This window comes from Schistocerca americana, chromosome X (assembly GCF_021461395.2).
Source record: "Schistocerca americana isolate TAMUIC-IGC-003095 chromosome X, iqSchAmer2.1, whole genome shotgun sequence".
NCBI lineage: Eukaryota > Metazoa > Arthropoda > Insecta > Orthoptera > Acrididae > Schistocerca > Schistocerca americana.
In genome coordinates, this window is record NC_060130.1 from 915,369,322 (window position 1) to 915,385,757 (window position 16,436).

The 16,436-nt window shown below is 42.3% G+C and overlaps 1 protein-coding gene across 1 annotated transcript in view; it reads left to right on the forward strand.

Annotated features, from left to right (window-relative positions):
* Nucleotides 1–215: 215 nt before the first annotated feature.
* LOC124556388 (inhibin beta chain-like) overlaps nt 216–16,436 on the forward strand; it is a gene marked incomplete at its 5' end in the record, with an annotated part of 316,914 nt that continues 300,693 nt past the window's right edge. The window contains one exon of the mRNA XM_047130352.1: nt 216–462. Within this exon, the coding sequence (XP_046986308.1) occupies nt 216–462 (247 nt within the window). The remainder of the gene's footprint in view (nt 463–16,436) is intronic.

A 16,436-nucleotide genomic window follows, 5' to 3' on the forward strand; every position in this document is an offset into this window, starting at 1 on the left:
GCCGGCATGCAGCGCAGCGTCGCCTCCGCCTCCGCGGCCCCCCACTAGCGGCTGCGGCGCAGCTCCCGAGCGCACTCTCAGCGGCCATGCGGTGGCGCGTACACGCCTTGCTGCTGGCGGCGCTGTGGCTGGCGGCGAGCGGTGCAGCGCGGCCGCGGCCGCGGGCGCACCACCGGCGGCCGCACGTCCCGCCGCTCGCCGCCGTCACCACCACGGCGGGCGTCGACGACGCGAGCCGCATCGAGGCCATCAAGAAGCAGATCCTCTCCAAGCTGGGCTTGCGCTCCAAGCCCAACGTCACCACGGCGCTTCCGCGGGCCGTCGCTCTGGACACCCTGGAGCGCGCCGGCGGAGACGCCCGCCGCTCCACCGCCGCAGACATGCCGCGCCAGCGCTCGGCCGAGACCGTGCCCGACGACTTCTACGGCCGCACCTCCGAAATCATCACGTTCGCCGAACCAGGTAAGCACGGCCCTTGCCGCGGCTGCCGAACGCTCGCTGCCACGTCTCAGCTTCGTACGGAGCTGTACCTACAGTTCGAATGTGTACACGTTCTGCACTCATTATCTTCAGAAGCTTGTGGCACCGGCAGAGGAATCCGACCAGATACCGGGGGTTGGCAGAGAACGAATTCACTATTTTCTGTTTCGTTTATTGCTGCTTGTGTCCTTCGAAACCCAAAAATTGGAGTATACTCCGTCCAAAAATTTTGTTTAGAAAAAATAAATCCAACACATCGAATTTCCATTTGCAAAGACACATACGAAATTCGTAATAAACTATAATGTAAGTGATCACACAAAAGCTTTTAAATATACTTCAATTTGTGAGTCAGTTTTTGAGGGCATTCGGATATATATATATATATATATATATATATATATATATAGTTGTTGTGGACTTCAGTCCTGAGACTGGTTTGATGCAGCTCTCCATGCTACTCTATCCTGTGCAAGCCTCTTCATCTCCCAGTACGTGCTGCAGCCTACATCCTTCTGAATCTGCTTAGTGTATTCATCTCTTGGTCTCCCTCTACGATTTTTCGATTTTTACCCTCCATGCTGCCCTCCAGTACTAAATTGGTGATCCCTTCATGCCTCAGAACATGTCATACCAACCGATCTTTTATATATATATATATATATGTATATATATATATATAAGTACAAATGCTTGTTACCGGTTAGGATAGTTAACTACTGACGGAATTGTCAGTCTCCATACGTTGAGACAACTACTGGAAGGGAGTTGATTCACTGCTAACGTTCTGTTCCTATCGTTGTAGTTATAAGAAATGCATTGTTGTGCTGTTTGTTGTATGTATGTTTCATACCATACTTTCGTGCGCTAGCTTCTGCGATGTGCCCTCTCCGTTTGGAAATAATAAGATATTTTTAAGTACGGAAGTTACAACTTTTCAGAGACGTACTGCGCCAATTACCAACAATGCGTTGCACCTTTCAATTGGTACGGAACCAATAACAACAGTCAACGGTTTGATATAACCGCTTCCTGATGGTGTAGTGCCGATGTAGAGGACAGTGAGAGAGAATATATCAGTCTTTATTTGAGTAATATAGTCTAAAATTAGAAACAAACTTGCTTTCAACTCAGAGTGAGGCTGGTAACGAGATAGACGGAGATAATACCCGTCACTGTTCCTCAGGTTGAAAACGTCTGCCTAATGGTAACTCCTTGCGCTTGATAACAAATTGGGGACGTGTCTGTTCTCTTATGAGAACGTGGTATCGTCTAAGACAAGCGGAGGCCGCTGTATGGCTTCATATTGCCTGTTTCAAGCTTAATTGGGTGAATCACGTTAAGAAACGTCTTGCGCAGTTGTTTCTTACCACCAGAAAAAGGATGAATATATACTGCAGGAAACGGTATAAAAGAGCACAAACAAAACAGTTCTAAACTACCATATTACCGCTAACCATGGGTATTTGGAGAAGAATACTGACATAAGGAAGTCTATACTTGAAGCTCTGGTAGGTGAAAGAAGCAGTTCTCTTCTCTTAAACTGTTATGGGTCACATTTCCCTGTTTTATTTGCAGGTGAGATGTAGTTTGATATGGAACGAGTATCACCGCTAATGGTTCAGAGCAAAATACTGCCTTTGTAGCTTGAGATAGTAATACTAGAACAGCTGTGAGTAAAAATTCCAGTAAAAGAAATTTGTTCAGTTCAGTTGTATAAGTATCATTCGAACTGTATCACAGTTATGAAATTCCGATCAACTGTTGCTTTCAGAGAGCAAGTTTTGGAGTTTTCCAAACGCAGTTGAAATAGTACTGGCCGATGCCTGGAACTTGAAGTACTGACTGGAACATTTAGCAGTCAATAATTCCGTAGAACTGAAACCAAGAGTGTTCTTGCTCGACAGGACAGTTGCTTAGCGAGAATTTCAGTTAAAAACTCGCAGAGAAAAGTAAGATTTTGTCCTTGTGGACATTTGAGGAAGACACGAGTTGAACTCCTGTATGAGGTAGATTGTCGTCCTGTGGACTACGTAATATGATATAAACTGGTGAAACGGAAAGGTCTGAACAACGGTAAATCTTGTAGCCTGTCATTGTGACGAGGTTTTGGACCAGAATATGAAACGTTGTTCGGAGCGCAAGATCTGTGGTTCGATCTCATTTCCATATTCCTTCATTAAGTTCTCTATGGTTTCCCTAAAGTGAGAGATATAATGATTTCTCATGCGACGCCAAGCGAGTTTATGCTCTCGATCTTTGTCAAATCGAAGCGACTTCTAGTTCTCTAGGTACCTCATCGTCAACTCGACGTTCGGCCCTACAAATAAATCTAACATTGTCCGTCCCAGTTTATTTGCAATACTCCAGAGTCATGATTCCGAATCCGTCTTGCATTGCTAAAGATTTCTATTTTATAGATGTACGCTACATATAGCACTAAAAGCTCTTTGAAAGTAGAGAGCTATTTTCTACGATTGTCTCCAACCATGCAGCAACGTCGAACTACTTCTCGCCCAAAACAGTCACATCTGAAAATGCAGGAAAACGCCTTTTTAGTGTCTGCAATTAACACTCAGACCCTTCAAAACATTATATTTTACAATTTAATAAGCAATCGGTGAGTTTTTGCGCTTTCATTAACAACTAATAAATATTATGTTAATAATTATTATATCATTTTATGTATTAATTGAAGATCGGATAAAATACAGTGCGCTATCTAGGTTCTAAGCATCTTCAGTGGGGACTCTTTACAGAGGATACAATATATTCGATACATATTTAATAGTTTTATAACTTTTAGCCCTTGTTGTAAAAGGACCCACTGTGACAGATGCAGGGTATAGATCTAAAATACAACATAAATATGAACGATAACCATAAGCGAGAATGTAGACGTAAGACACAGAACAGTGATTTCCATCGTAACACTATTTCATAATATAACAGTCGGTTCATCGTTTGCAAGTACAGAATTATGTCCACGTATCAATAAGATAATAGTGTGCGATCAAAGTTGTTCTAATATACGAAATATTGTTGGCCTAGCCTATCGCCTTTGTGCTCGCAACCTCAGAAGTGTATCTCAATTTAATCAAGGATATGTAGGAGAAAGACCACTGAAGCTTAATGTCCCGACGACGATAAGATCGGTAGAGTTGGAGTACAACCTCAGAACGAGGAAATAAATCGGTCTAATACTCTTTTCAAAAGAGAAGTCATCGCTTTTACCATAAGCGATTTACGGGAACAATGCAAAACCCAAACTTGGTTCACCGGACGGGAAACTGAACGGCAGTTCACTGTCTTAACCACTGAGTCACCTCGCTCTGTTCAAGAACACGGGAAAGCCACCCGAAAGTCCAAAATTTCCGCTCACGGAGAAGGAAAATAAAGTTTCCAAATGTTACAGAATAGTCTAGAAAGCTTCAAAGTGCTAATCATAGTACTGAATGGTGAGAACGACGAATCAGTGCTGTGTTCTCATACAGAACTGTTGAAACATCTGCACACAAAAAAATGGCCTGTCTCCAATGAGGGACTGCGATTCGTGCTATGGTCAAATTACATCTGTCCAGTACACAAAGTGACTGGTGACGAGTGACACATAACAAAGATAAAATGAATCTCCAACATTGATCTTTAGTTAACGTCGATATCACCAGAGATATAGCGAAAGCTTCGTTGGACAAGGATAGGAAGGAATCAACCGTAGCTGTTTTGAATCAACCATCCCATGTCTCGAATGCATTTTACATGTTGCCCACTATCACCGTCAGACTTAAATGATAGAATAACTGTATGACTTTTGTCACTAGACTCTACTATACTATACCTTAAAACGTCTGGTAAGTCTTTTACATGAAACGTCAGGGTTTCGGAGCCCTAACGAAATAATTGAAGCCTCCACTTACAATTATTCAGACTTCTTTTGATGATATCATGTTTTGATGGATGGTAAATCACGATCTAGAGAAGTATGTTCCGAGTACAAGAGTTAAGGGCAATAAATACCCACCGTTGTTTGACAAAAAAAATTCGGAAAATGCTGAGGAAACAAAAAGACTGTTGCGCTCTCGGTTCAAAAGAGAACGTGCAAATGGCGACAAGCCAAAATTAGTAGAGATTCGTGCGTCTGTAAAAACATCGATGCGTGAAGCATGCAACTACCACTGCCATACGTTAGCAAAGGATCGAGTCCAGGACCAAGGAAATTCTGGGCCATGTTGACCAGCCTGGAGTGGCAGTAGAAGATAACAAAAGGAAAGCTAAAGTTTTAAATTTAACTTTTAGGAAGTCGTTCACGCAGGAGGATCATACAAACAAAACGTCGTTTGAACATCGCACAGATTCCAGTATGGAGAACGTAATAACAGGCATCCCTGGCGTAGAGAAGCAACTGAAAGAATTGAAAACAAATAAGTCGCCAGGTCCGGATGGAATCCCAGCTCGGTTTTACAAAGAGTATTCTCTACGCCACTGGCCCCTTAGCTTGCATTTATGGGGGAATCCTTAGCCCAATGCAAAGTCCCAACTGACTGAAAAAAAAAAAAAACAGGTTAGTCTTGTATACAAGAAGGTTAAAGGAACTGACCCTCAGAATTACAGACCAATATACTTAATATAGTTTGGTGCAGAATTTTTGAATATATTCACAGTCAGAATATAATAAAGTTCCGTGAGACTCGAAAGCTTCTGTCCACAATTCAGCACTTTTTAGAAAGCACCGCTCGTGCGAAACTCATCTTGCCCTTTTCTCACTGATATCCTGCAAACTGTGGATGAAGGGCAACAGGCAGATTCTATATTCCTAGACTTCCGAAAAGCGTTTGACATGGTACCTCACGCAGACTGTTAACAAAGGTACTACCATACAGTAGAGGTTCCCAGATATGGGAATGGCTCGAAGGCCTCGTAAGTAGTAGAACCCAGTAGGCTTTGGTCGACGGTGAGTGTAAATCGGAGACAGGAGTAACATCAGGAGTGCCTCAGGGAAGCGTCATAGGACTGTTGCTATTTTCTATATACATAAATAACCTGGCTGACAGTATGGGCAGCATTCTGTGGTTGTTCGCTGATGACGCTGTGGTGTGCAGGAAGGTGTAGTCATTGAGTGACTGCAAGAGGAAAAAAGATGGCTTAGACAAAATTTTTAGTTGGTGAGATGAATGGCAGCTATCTCTAAATGTAGAAAAATGTAAGTTAATGTAGATGAGTAGGAAAAACAGTTTCATAATGTTCGAGTACAGCATTAGCAGTGTGCTACTTGACACAGTCAGATCGATCAAATACTTACGTTGCGAAGCGACAATAAATGGAGCGGCCGTGTACGAACTGTAGTGATGAAAGCAAATGGTCGACTTCGGTTTATTGGGAGAGTTTTGGGGAAGTTTGGTTCATCTGTAAAGGAGACCGCATATAGAACCCTAGCGCGACTCCTTCTTGAGTACTGCTCGAGTGTTTGGGATCTGCACCAGGTCGGATTATAGGAGAACATTGAAGCACATCCGCACCAGATCGGATTAAAGGAGAACATCGAAGCAGTTCAAAGATGGTTCAAATGGCTCTAAGCACTATTGGACTTAACATCTGAGGTCATCAGTTCCCTAGACTTAGAAGTACTTAAATCTAACTAACCTAAGGACATCACACACATCCATGCCCGAGGCAGGACTCGAATCTGCGACCGTAGAAGCAGCGCGGTTCCAGACTGCAGCGCCTAGAACCGCTCGGTCACATCGGCTGGCTTCAAAGATGGGCTGCTAGATTTGTTACCAGTAGGTTCGATGAACACGCAAGTGTTACGGAGATGCTTTGGGAACTCAAATGGGAATCCCAGGAGTGATGGCGACATTCTTTTCGAAAAACGCTATTGAGAAAATTTGGAGACCTGACATTTGAACCTGACTGCAGAACTATCCCACTGCCGCCAAAGTACATTTCGCATGAAGTCCACGAAAATGAATCAAGAGAAGTTACGGCTCTTACAGAGGCACAGAGACAGTGGTTTCTCCCTCGTTCTACTTGTCAGCGCAATAGGAAAGGAAATACTGGTAGTGATACGAAGTACCCTCCGCCACGCATCGTACGGTGGCTTGCGTAGTTTGTATGTAGATGTAGATTCATGCTGTGAATCTTTAGCACAGATTCAATTTAAGTAATTTGAGAAGACCAAGGGAAGCATAAAGCTTGACAATCGGGTTGGATTTGAACTCCACGACTCACTGCCTAAATCCTCTGCTCACTGTGTCAGCTCTTTCAGCGATATGTGTTAGATTGAAGTGCAGTGGAACTCCAGTTATCCGGATGACTCGGGACCGGACCCGATCCGGATAATCATATATCCGGATAATTGGATAGGTCATAAAAACACGTCATTTCTTTAAAAGAAAAAGCTAAATTTGTGCTTTCATATTCCGCAATATTAATTTCATGACTACAAAATATGTTGATTTGTTGATTAGATATTATACAGTACTGTACTTACATACAGTGTCAGTTCTTGAACATATCGGTCAGATTAAGTTGCTTTGCTGGCTTCAGTCGTTTCCTTGCAACCAAGTCTCTCGTCTGCTTGACGGTGAGCAGCTACATAAGGTCAGACCCCCGCGTGCCGCCCCATCCATGTTATCGCAATGTCAAGACGCGCAAACGCCTCACCAGCAGGCGGTCCCATGAGTTTCAATTTCAGTGTCATCTCCTAGCCATCAGTTCCTTCTCGCGCACTTAGAATGATTTCATCGTCAGTGAAAATTTGGAATCCAGGCTTCTAAGAATCACAAGCAAGCCACTCGTCTATATCCTCTCCACTGCAGTCGGAACGTCGAGGAATTTTCAAAATGATCTTTCTTACGTGCTCAAGCGACATTTCATCCACTGCCGCTTCTCATTCTTCTTCTTCCTTTTCACGGTTCTTCTTTTCATCTTCATATTTCCGTAGCTCATCTTTGCTTCAAATGCCTTTCAATTAGTTCTAAGCTCTTTATAATGTGGTATTCTTCACTTAATTCCATGCTTCCCACTATGTAAGAGGAGTTTTCTAAATTCATTTTTTGGTGGTGAGCCAAAATACCTCCTTCAGTTCCATCTTCTATCGAAAATTTCCTCACCAGTTGTCTTCTGTAACGTCGCCTCATAGTTTCGATAACCAAGTAGTCCATTGGCTGCAACAAAATCTTAACGTTTGACGGCAGGAAGAGTGTTTTTACACGCCCATCTTCTCTATCTTTCTGTGGAGTGGCAATGTGCACTGTCCAGAATTAAATCACCTTACTGCCTTCTTTCCCCATTGGCGTTTGGTATCTCTTCACTTCAGGTATGGAAATTCAGTCGTACCATTTGCAGACCGAAGTAGCAATCATCCAGGCCTTTGGTTGATTCTTGTAAAAGATGGGAAACTTTTTAACATTTTTGAAAGCCCAGAGATTAACACAAGCAGTATTTTGTGGTTTCCTGTAGAGTTAGCACAGTTCAGCACTTTAACACTGCCTTTACTATTTTTATCACCAGGAACAAAGATTCTGCATCATTTCTGAATTTTTCGATCAAACTTTCTGCTGCTTTTGGGTCTGTAGATAGTTTCTCGGCATTTAAATCCAATTCACTAATACCCTGCCTTGCCTTGAAATTCCGTAGCCAGCCATTTCTCGCTTTAAATGAAGATCAACTTTTTCGCAAACAATTTGCCCTGAAAGGGGGATTCCCAATGCTCGCTGCTGCAGAAACTACTTGAATACGCCCTTTTCAGGCTCTTCGTTTGCTGCTGTTTTCATCGCTTTTCTCCACGAACTCTCATTTCCTTTCTCAAGGACAGACAGAAAGTTTAAAATTGAGGACTTGTTTTTTTATGTCTGAAATTGTTTGTTCCCGCGCTAAACATCTCAGCTAATTACTTGCTACTCACGCCTTTGTCTAATTGTTCAAGGACTCTTATTTTGTCTTCCAACGATAAGGCAACGCGTTTCCTTTTAGAATATTATATAGTGCAATAAATTAAAACACACGCACGAAAGAAAAGAGCCGGAAGACGGAACGTATAGCGACAATTCAGTGTAGTAGGGTAGTATCGGCCGGCTTACAGTACCGGCTACTACCGTGATTTCCCTTTCCGCCTGCAAATGGCAGAAGCGTACAGTAAGCAGAAGCAAGCTTGTGTATCCATGTGCACGAGAATCGGCAATCTTTTTCCTCTCTTCAGTGGCATGTCTGCTCCGAGTGCTTGATGGTGTTGCTGTGGCTCTTAGCGCACGGAAGATACTTTGAGGCCTGTGGTACTTGTTTTTAAGGTAAGTGATTAATTTCGTTGCTATATTTCGATTATATATGTTACGTAAGAAATGACTTCAAACAAACGGTTCATGATGATTTCATTAGAAGGACTCGCAATATGACTAGATCCTACTGCGTGTTTGTCGTGCAGCTCAGGCTACCTGACTGTCGTTCAGTATCGGCCAAATGTAATTTCAAAATTTCTTCTTCTTCTTACTTCTTTTCAGAATGAAATGGTGGAATATGTGAGAAAAGTAAGAGTAAAATGGAATGAAGAGCGCATGGCAATGGCTGTGAACCAAGACCGTGAGGGAGGTAGCTGAATCTTCTTCAACAATTAGAAAAGAAAAAAATCGCTACCAAAGAGAAGAGATTGATAGCTGAACAAAATAATCTGAAAGAGTGTTGAAGAAAGCTGAATTCTAGTCGGGGTTCCAAAATAAAATAAACACACAAAAGTGGCCATGGAAACCAATTACAGAGCGACGAAGAAAACTGTAATTTACTGGAAATAATGGGTCAACAGAAGACACTGTCAATTGCATTGTGTTTGGAGTGATTTGAAGAGATACGGGTGTTGTGTACCAAGTGTTGAGGCTGGGCACATGTTGGTTGTGTGGATCAGGAGAATATTTCGTATTTTATTTGCGATACCTGTAAAACAGTGAGCTAAACGTTGGTTTACCGAGCTGAAATAGGGACAATGTTCCCGTGCTTATGTGTTTTAGTATTGTTCAATAATTGTCAGTGCTGAGTATCATTAGTAACCAACAGTATCACAGAAAAGACAATGGCCGATACTGCGAGACACTTTCTAGAAGCCATTTAATTATTGCTTTTTTGCGCTAGATGTAATTAAGTACAAGAAATAAAAATAAACATCATTACACTGTGCTACTCATAGAAAATGACTTGAGATGAGAGAATAGTAAATGTTCCGATTAACCACCATAGTTACACAGTAAAGTTAAAAAAACTTACGTTGGCCGATACTGCGCGACTTTCCCCAACATTAAGGTCACGACACAGATTGATGTAGGCCGCACTCAGCGACGGCCACTACAAGCAGAACAATACACGTACTGCGCGTACAATAATGCGCTTACTGTATTCGTTGTTCACTGGAAGATTTTGTCTTCTAATATATACACTGCGGAGTGATTTTAGAATGACAAAGAAACGTGCAGTATACTGTATACTACAATAACTATCAAACAAAACCAACAATTTTAGTCATACAGTGCAAATTTGTTTTTCCACAAAGCGATTTGGATAATTGGTGATACGAATAGTTGGAGTTCGACTAATTGGAGCTCTGGAGTATGTATTTTAATAGGGAGGTGGAGAGAGTGAGGAAGCGGTAACGCCCTGTCGATAGCATTACTATTGAACAAGATCGAGAAATGACGCGTTTGGAATCTCCTGGGAAGGAACTACCCATGGTCTTCAATCATTCAGACACTCATGTAAAGAAAAGTAAAAATCAACGTCCCATCAATAACCAAGTTATTAGATTGAGCACAAGCTCAGAATTCGCCGAGACAAGAGAAGAAAGTGGACGATGAACTTAAGTGATCAAGGGAAATAACGTAAACACTAAAACATGATGATCAGAATTGGATTAGAATTGGGTCTCCTCTTCATCAATTTCTATAACTCCCAAGTCACCTTACGGTGATTGGAGGAAGTTACTTTGGGTACCACTACCTCCTCCTCTCCCTACCTTCGATATGAGCTTTAATTTCTCTGATTTTCTCGTCTTGGTCATTTGGCGAGACGTGTATGGTAGGAATAAATATTTTGCCCTAATAATTTCATATGGATCCACTACTTTAATAGTTCGCTTAAAGTAATAGGCGCAAGACTCGTAATGTTGAGTAAGATTGGACGTATCAGGATATGAAGGAAGCTACTCCCGAATATGACTGCCGCTCTTCTACACCAGCCGGCCGAAGTGGCCGTGCGGTTAAAGGCGCTGCAGTCTGGAACCGCATGACCGCTACGGTCGCAGGTTCGAATCCTGCCTCGGGCATGGATGTTTGTGACGTCCTTAGGTTAGTTAGGTTTAACTAGTTCTAAGTTCTAGGGGACTAATGACCTCAGCAGTTAAGTCCCATAGTGCTCAGAGCCATTTGAACCATTTTTTTTCTTCTACACCACGCTGCCTCACTATAAACTAAGAATGATGTGTGAAATTAGCATAATTAATTCGCCCAGTTTATAGTGTTTGACAACTGTTATTAAATATGAAAAAAGTGTTAAGCTTCAAGCGTTGACCAAATATAGTAGCGTAGTAGAGCTCGATTCCTAAATATGATGTCCCAAATGAAACGCATCACTTAATATAAGTAAAAATAACGTTACGATGAAATACGAAATGCAACGTTCACCTAATGTGAGATATAAGTAAAGCAAATGGCAAGTTTGGTATGTTGTCAAAATACAACTTGTCAATTAAGCAAACCTTTCAAAATACGTCTGTGACACAGGCGGAAATATTTTCGAATATGTGGGATTCTTAAGCATTTGTATTGACGGAGAATGCTAAACGAGATCATAAGTTCTGTTTCCGGAATGAATCTGCTACTCCGCAAGTAGGAGTACACTTTTTGAAAGTCCTGGAGGATTAAAATTCTGCCCCTGTACGAAACTGCGCTCCTGTCTTTAGCCCTTCATACAGAGCATCAAAAACGTTATGTTTCTAGAGTTTTAAAATTGACATAGCGCATGAACGGATACATCTGCTTTACGTGTTCCTTAGTCCATGGTCCGTATTCACGATGAATTTCACTTCGAACGTATCATGTGAGCCAAATCGTTTAAACGCACCATCCTCCCACTAGAGCACCTTCAAAGCCTCCAAAGAGAACTGTCCTTATTAACTCCACAAAACAGTTTTTTATTTGTGTATGAAGCGTTTTTATAATCCTTGAAGAAAGTCCCGTTAGTAGTTGTACAAATGATTATGCACACTTTGACGTAAGTGTTAATGAAACCCAGAATACAATGTTACCCTAATCCTCGAAATAAATATCCTTGAAACTCCTATCACCTTAATAACGTGACAGACTGTCTAACAGACATATCACTCGTGTGTTTTATAGACCGGGGGGGGGGGGGGGAGGGGGGTTGTTCCGATAGTATTTGTAAAAGTTTGAAACTCTCTTATATCGTCATTTGTATCTTCATTTTTTTTATTTATTTAACCTGGTCGGATTCGTGCCCTCACACCTTCTATTACGTCGGACCAGAGATCCACACTATAGTACCTTTTTCACTTCACAGGTATCTAAGAAATAACAATTTTAATGTGACAAATAGTATTAAAGTTATTTGGGTGTCTGCAGAGACAATGTCAGTAAATAATACTGGCTATGAACTAATAAAGAAAACTATCACTAATAATAATAATAATAATGACAAAGATAACACTAATGGTAGTGGCAGATATAAAAAGAATTTGTAGTTACAGATACAGATGTTTTCTAATACAGCGTGTTCTGGGAAAAGGAAATTTAGGGAGGCTGCACCAGCTAAGAATGCTGGGAAATCAGGGACGATCTCCTTGGAAACAAAGATGTACAGAGGTAACGAGTGCGTACAGGTACAGTGGTAGTCATTATTGCAGCTTCAGTAGATAATGACTACCATTGTCACTGCACCCAGTCGTTACACTGTGCATCCTTCTTTCCTACCAGTCAATATTTTGAAAACTATTTCTGCGAGGTTTTTGCCACACTAAAAAGAATATATCTTTACTTTACTATCGATCGTACAATATCGACAAGACGAAAGGAGATAACCGAATGTCTGGAAATCAAAATTGCGAAACATATAGTGGAAAAAGTTGAAGAATTCTCTGGCCGAATCTACAAGATTATATCAGAAGGAGAAAGCAAAGAAGAAAGAAGTCGATTTCTTGAGGTGAAGAAGTCAGAAGGATGGAGAACATACTGTAAACACGGAAGCACTAGAAATACTATGCTACGGAGAGGTGATAAAATGAAGCACACATATGAACTGCGAAACGATGAGGCGCTAGAGGCAATAGGCAAATTATGTGGATATATACTGGGCAGTCAAGAATTGTGAAAAAGACAATGGAAGGTGCGTGACAGAGACAAGGGTTGTAGACACAAAGAGAGACTATAGTATAGAAAACATGTTCTCGAGGATGTTGCGTGCAAAAAGTACGTGGGGATGCTAAGATTTGAATAAGAAAAGAACAGATAGATGACGGCATTAAACTAGTCGGTAAACTGATAACTTGCAAAAAATCAATCCTGAAACGTTGAAAATGAAACTGTTTTGACACCTTGAACGACAGTAACGCATATTGTGATCGGCTAATTGAATTAGCCTGATAATTTTACACAAATAACAAATAATCTAAAGTGGATGTATAGCGTAAATGTGGCGTTCTAGAGTTTTCAATAGTTGAGAGTAGAAGACATGACCGCCAAGAAGCTGCAGTACAATATTAGTTATTCACAACCATTTTCGATAAACTATCATTTTCTGGTAGCTTTAAGCGAGTTATTTTAATCAGACAGGGCGACCCTTTGTCTACATCTACATCTACATACATACTCCGCAATCCACCATCCTCGTGGCGGAGGGTACCTCGTACCACAACTAGCACCTTCTCTTCCTGTTCCACTCCCAAACAGAACGAGGGAAAAATGACTGCCTATATGCCTCTGTACGAGCCCTAGTCTCTCTTATCTTATCTTTGTGGTCTTTCCGCGAAATATAAGTTGGTGGCAGTGAAATTGTACTGCAGTCAGCCTCAAATGCTTGTTCCCTAAATTTCCTCAGTAGCGATTCACGAAAAGAACGCCTCCTTTCCTTCAGAGACTCCCACCCGAGTTCCTGAAGCATTTCCGTAACACTCGCGCGATGATCAAACCTACCAGTAACAAATCTAGAAGCCCGCCTCTGAATTGCTTCAATGTCCTCCCTCAATCCGACCTGACAGGGATCCCAAACGCTCGAGCAGTACTCAAGAATAGGTCGTATTAGTGTCTTATAAGCGGTCTCCTTTACAGATGAACCACATCTTTTCAAAATTCTACCAATGAACCGAAGACCACTATCCGCCTTCCCCACAACAGCCATTACATGCTTGTCCCACTTCATATCGCTCTGCAATGTTACGCCCAAATATTTAATAGACGTGACTGTGTCAAGCGCTACACTGCTAATGGAGTATTCAAACATAACGGGATTCTGTTTCCTATTCATCTGCATTAATTTACATTTATCTATATTTAGAGTTAGCTGCCATTCTTTACACCAATCACAAATGGTGTCCAAGTCATTTTGTATCCTCCTACAGTCACTCAACAACGACACCTTCCCGTACACCACAGCATCATCAGCAAACAGCCGCACATTGCTATCCACCCTATCCAAAAGATCATTTATGTAGATAGAAAACGACAGCGCACCTACTACACTTCCCTGGGGCACTCCAGATGATACCCTCACCTCCGATGAACACTCACCATCGAGGACAACGTACTGGGTTCTATTACTTAAGAAGTCTTCGAGCCATTCACATATTTGGGAACCAATCCCATATGCTCGTACCTTAGTTAGGAGTATGCAGTGGGGCACCGAGTCAAACGCTTTCGCGAAGTCAAGGAATATGGCATCCGTCTGATACCCTTCATCCATGGTTCGCAAGATATCATGTCATCAAATAACGGGAAGCATTAAGCAATGTAGAATAGAATTGTCAATGTACCTGTATAATTGTTCTACTCTGATAATTATATAAACCTCATTAACTTGACAGTAACAGTATACAGGGTGTTACAAAAAGGTACGGCTAAACTTTCTGGAAACATTCCTCACACACAAATAAAGAAAAGACGTTATGTGGACATGTGTCCAGAAACGCTTAATTTCCATGTTGGAGCTCATTTTAGTTTCGTCAGTATGTACTGTACTTCCTCGATCAACGTGATCAAATTGTAAATTTTCACAATCAACATGTGTGGGCTGACGAGTATCCGCACGCATTTGTGCAATCACGTCATCAACACAGATTTTCTGTGAACGTTTGGGCAGGCATTGTTGGTGATGTCTTGATTGGGCCCCATGTTCTTCCACCTACGCTCAATAAAGCACATTATCATGATTTCATACGGGATACTCTACCTGTGCTGCTAGAACATGTACCTTTAGAAGTACGACACAACATGTGGTTCATGCACGTTGGAGCTCCTGACAATTTCAGTCGAAGTGTTCGTACGCTTCTCAACAACAGATTCGGTGACCGATGGATTGGTAGAGGCGGACCAATTCCATGGCCTCCACGCTCTCCTGACCTCAACCCTCTTGACTTTCATTTATGGGGGCATTTGAAAGCTCTTGTCTACGCAACCCCGGTACCAAATGTAGAGACTCTTCGTGCTCGTATTGTGGACGGCTGTGATACAATACGCCATTATCCCAGGGTTGCATCAGCGCATCAGGGATTCCATGCGACGGAGTGTGGATGCATGTATCCTCGCAAACGGAGGACATTTTGAACATTTCCTGTAACAAAGTGTTTGAAGTCACGCTGGTACGTTCTGTTGCTGTGTGTTTCCATTCCATGATTAATGTGATTTGAAGAGAAGTAATAAAATGAGCTCTAACATGGGAAGTAAGCGTTTCCGGACACATGTCCACGTAACATATTTTCTTTCTTTGTGTGCGAGGAATGTTTCCTGAAAGTTTGGCCGTACCTTTTTGTAACACCCTGTATATCACCATACAGCCACGATACATTTGAGTGCCGCACTGTAAATACGAATGCATTGTTTGACACCACCCAAAAACTACTGTGTGTGCCGTATTTGAACAATGCTTAATTCTTCACGGAATCTGACGAAATGGCTCATACTAACACACTACGATGACTCGATTATGTCGACCAGCAGATGATAGTATTACTGTAGTTATTCGCGAGTAAACAAAGTCACGTTGCAGCCGCTACGCGTTCGTGTCGTTTTTCTTTTTTTAAAAGTTGTCTGAGACTTGACGAAGGACAGCAGTTACATCGTGAGAAACGAACTGTTCATTGTTAGCGGCCACCCACGAAAGGACCAGAACGAACGCGTCGGTGCTGTACGTACGAAGATGGACTTCCGTATATGGGCGAGTGCATGGCGCTGCCCAGAGCGGGTTTCGAAGTGGCGTGGCGGGCTGTATTCTTGCCCCCCGCCCGGCGAGCGTCTACCGGCGCGGCTTTACGACCTCTGCGCCGCCCAACATTAGCATATTTTGTATGTTACTCGTCACCGGCCCCGCTGTAACTTTTCCTGAACGTCCCCGGCGTGAATAAACGTCTCGGCCATTGGGTGCACTGTCCTTGCCACGAGATAGCATACAACAAGCGCCGTAGCTTTTTAAATGGTGATTCATTTGAGAGACTCGACGTTCCAGTTCTGGAGATAGCCGGACTGGCTCCCTCCACAGCGAGGAAAAGCGAAGCCCCGTACAAGCTAGCGGCGGCTCTCAACGTCAGCAGGCATTTCTTTGGAGCTGCTGTTTATTGCCCCGTCAACATTGGTTTTTTATTTGTCTGCGTTGTCGGCGATGTCTTTGTTCATAAGTACACTTCCCTGTTCCCAAATCTAGAAAAGATAAACTTTCTTCTGACACTCCTCGGGCTGGTTACACAATCTCCTACA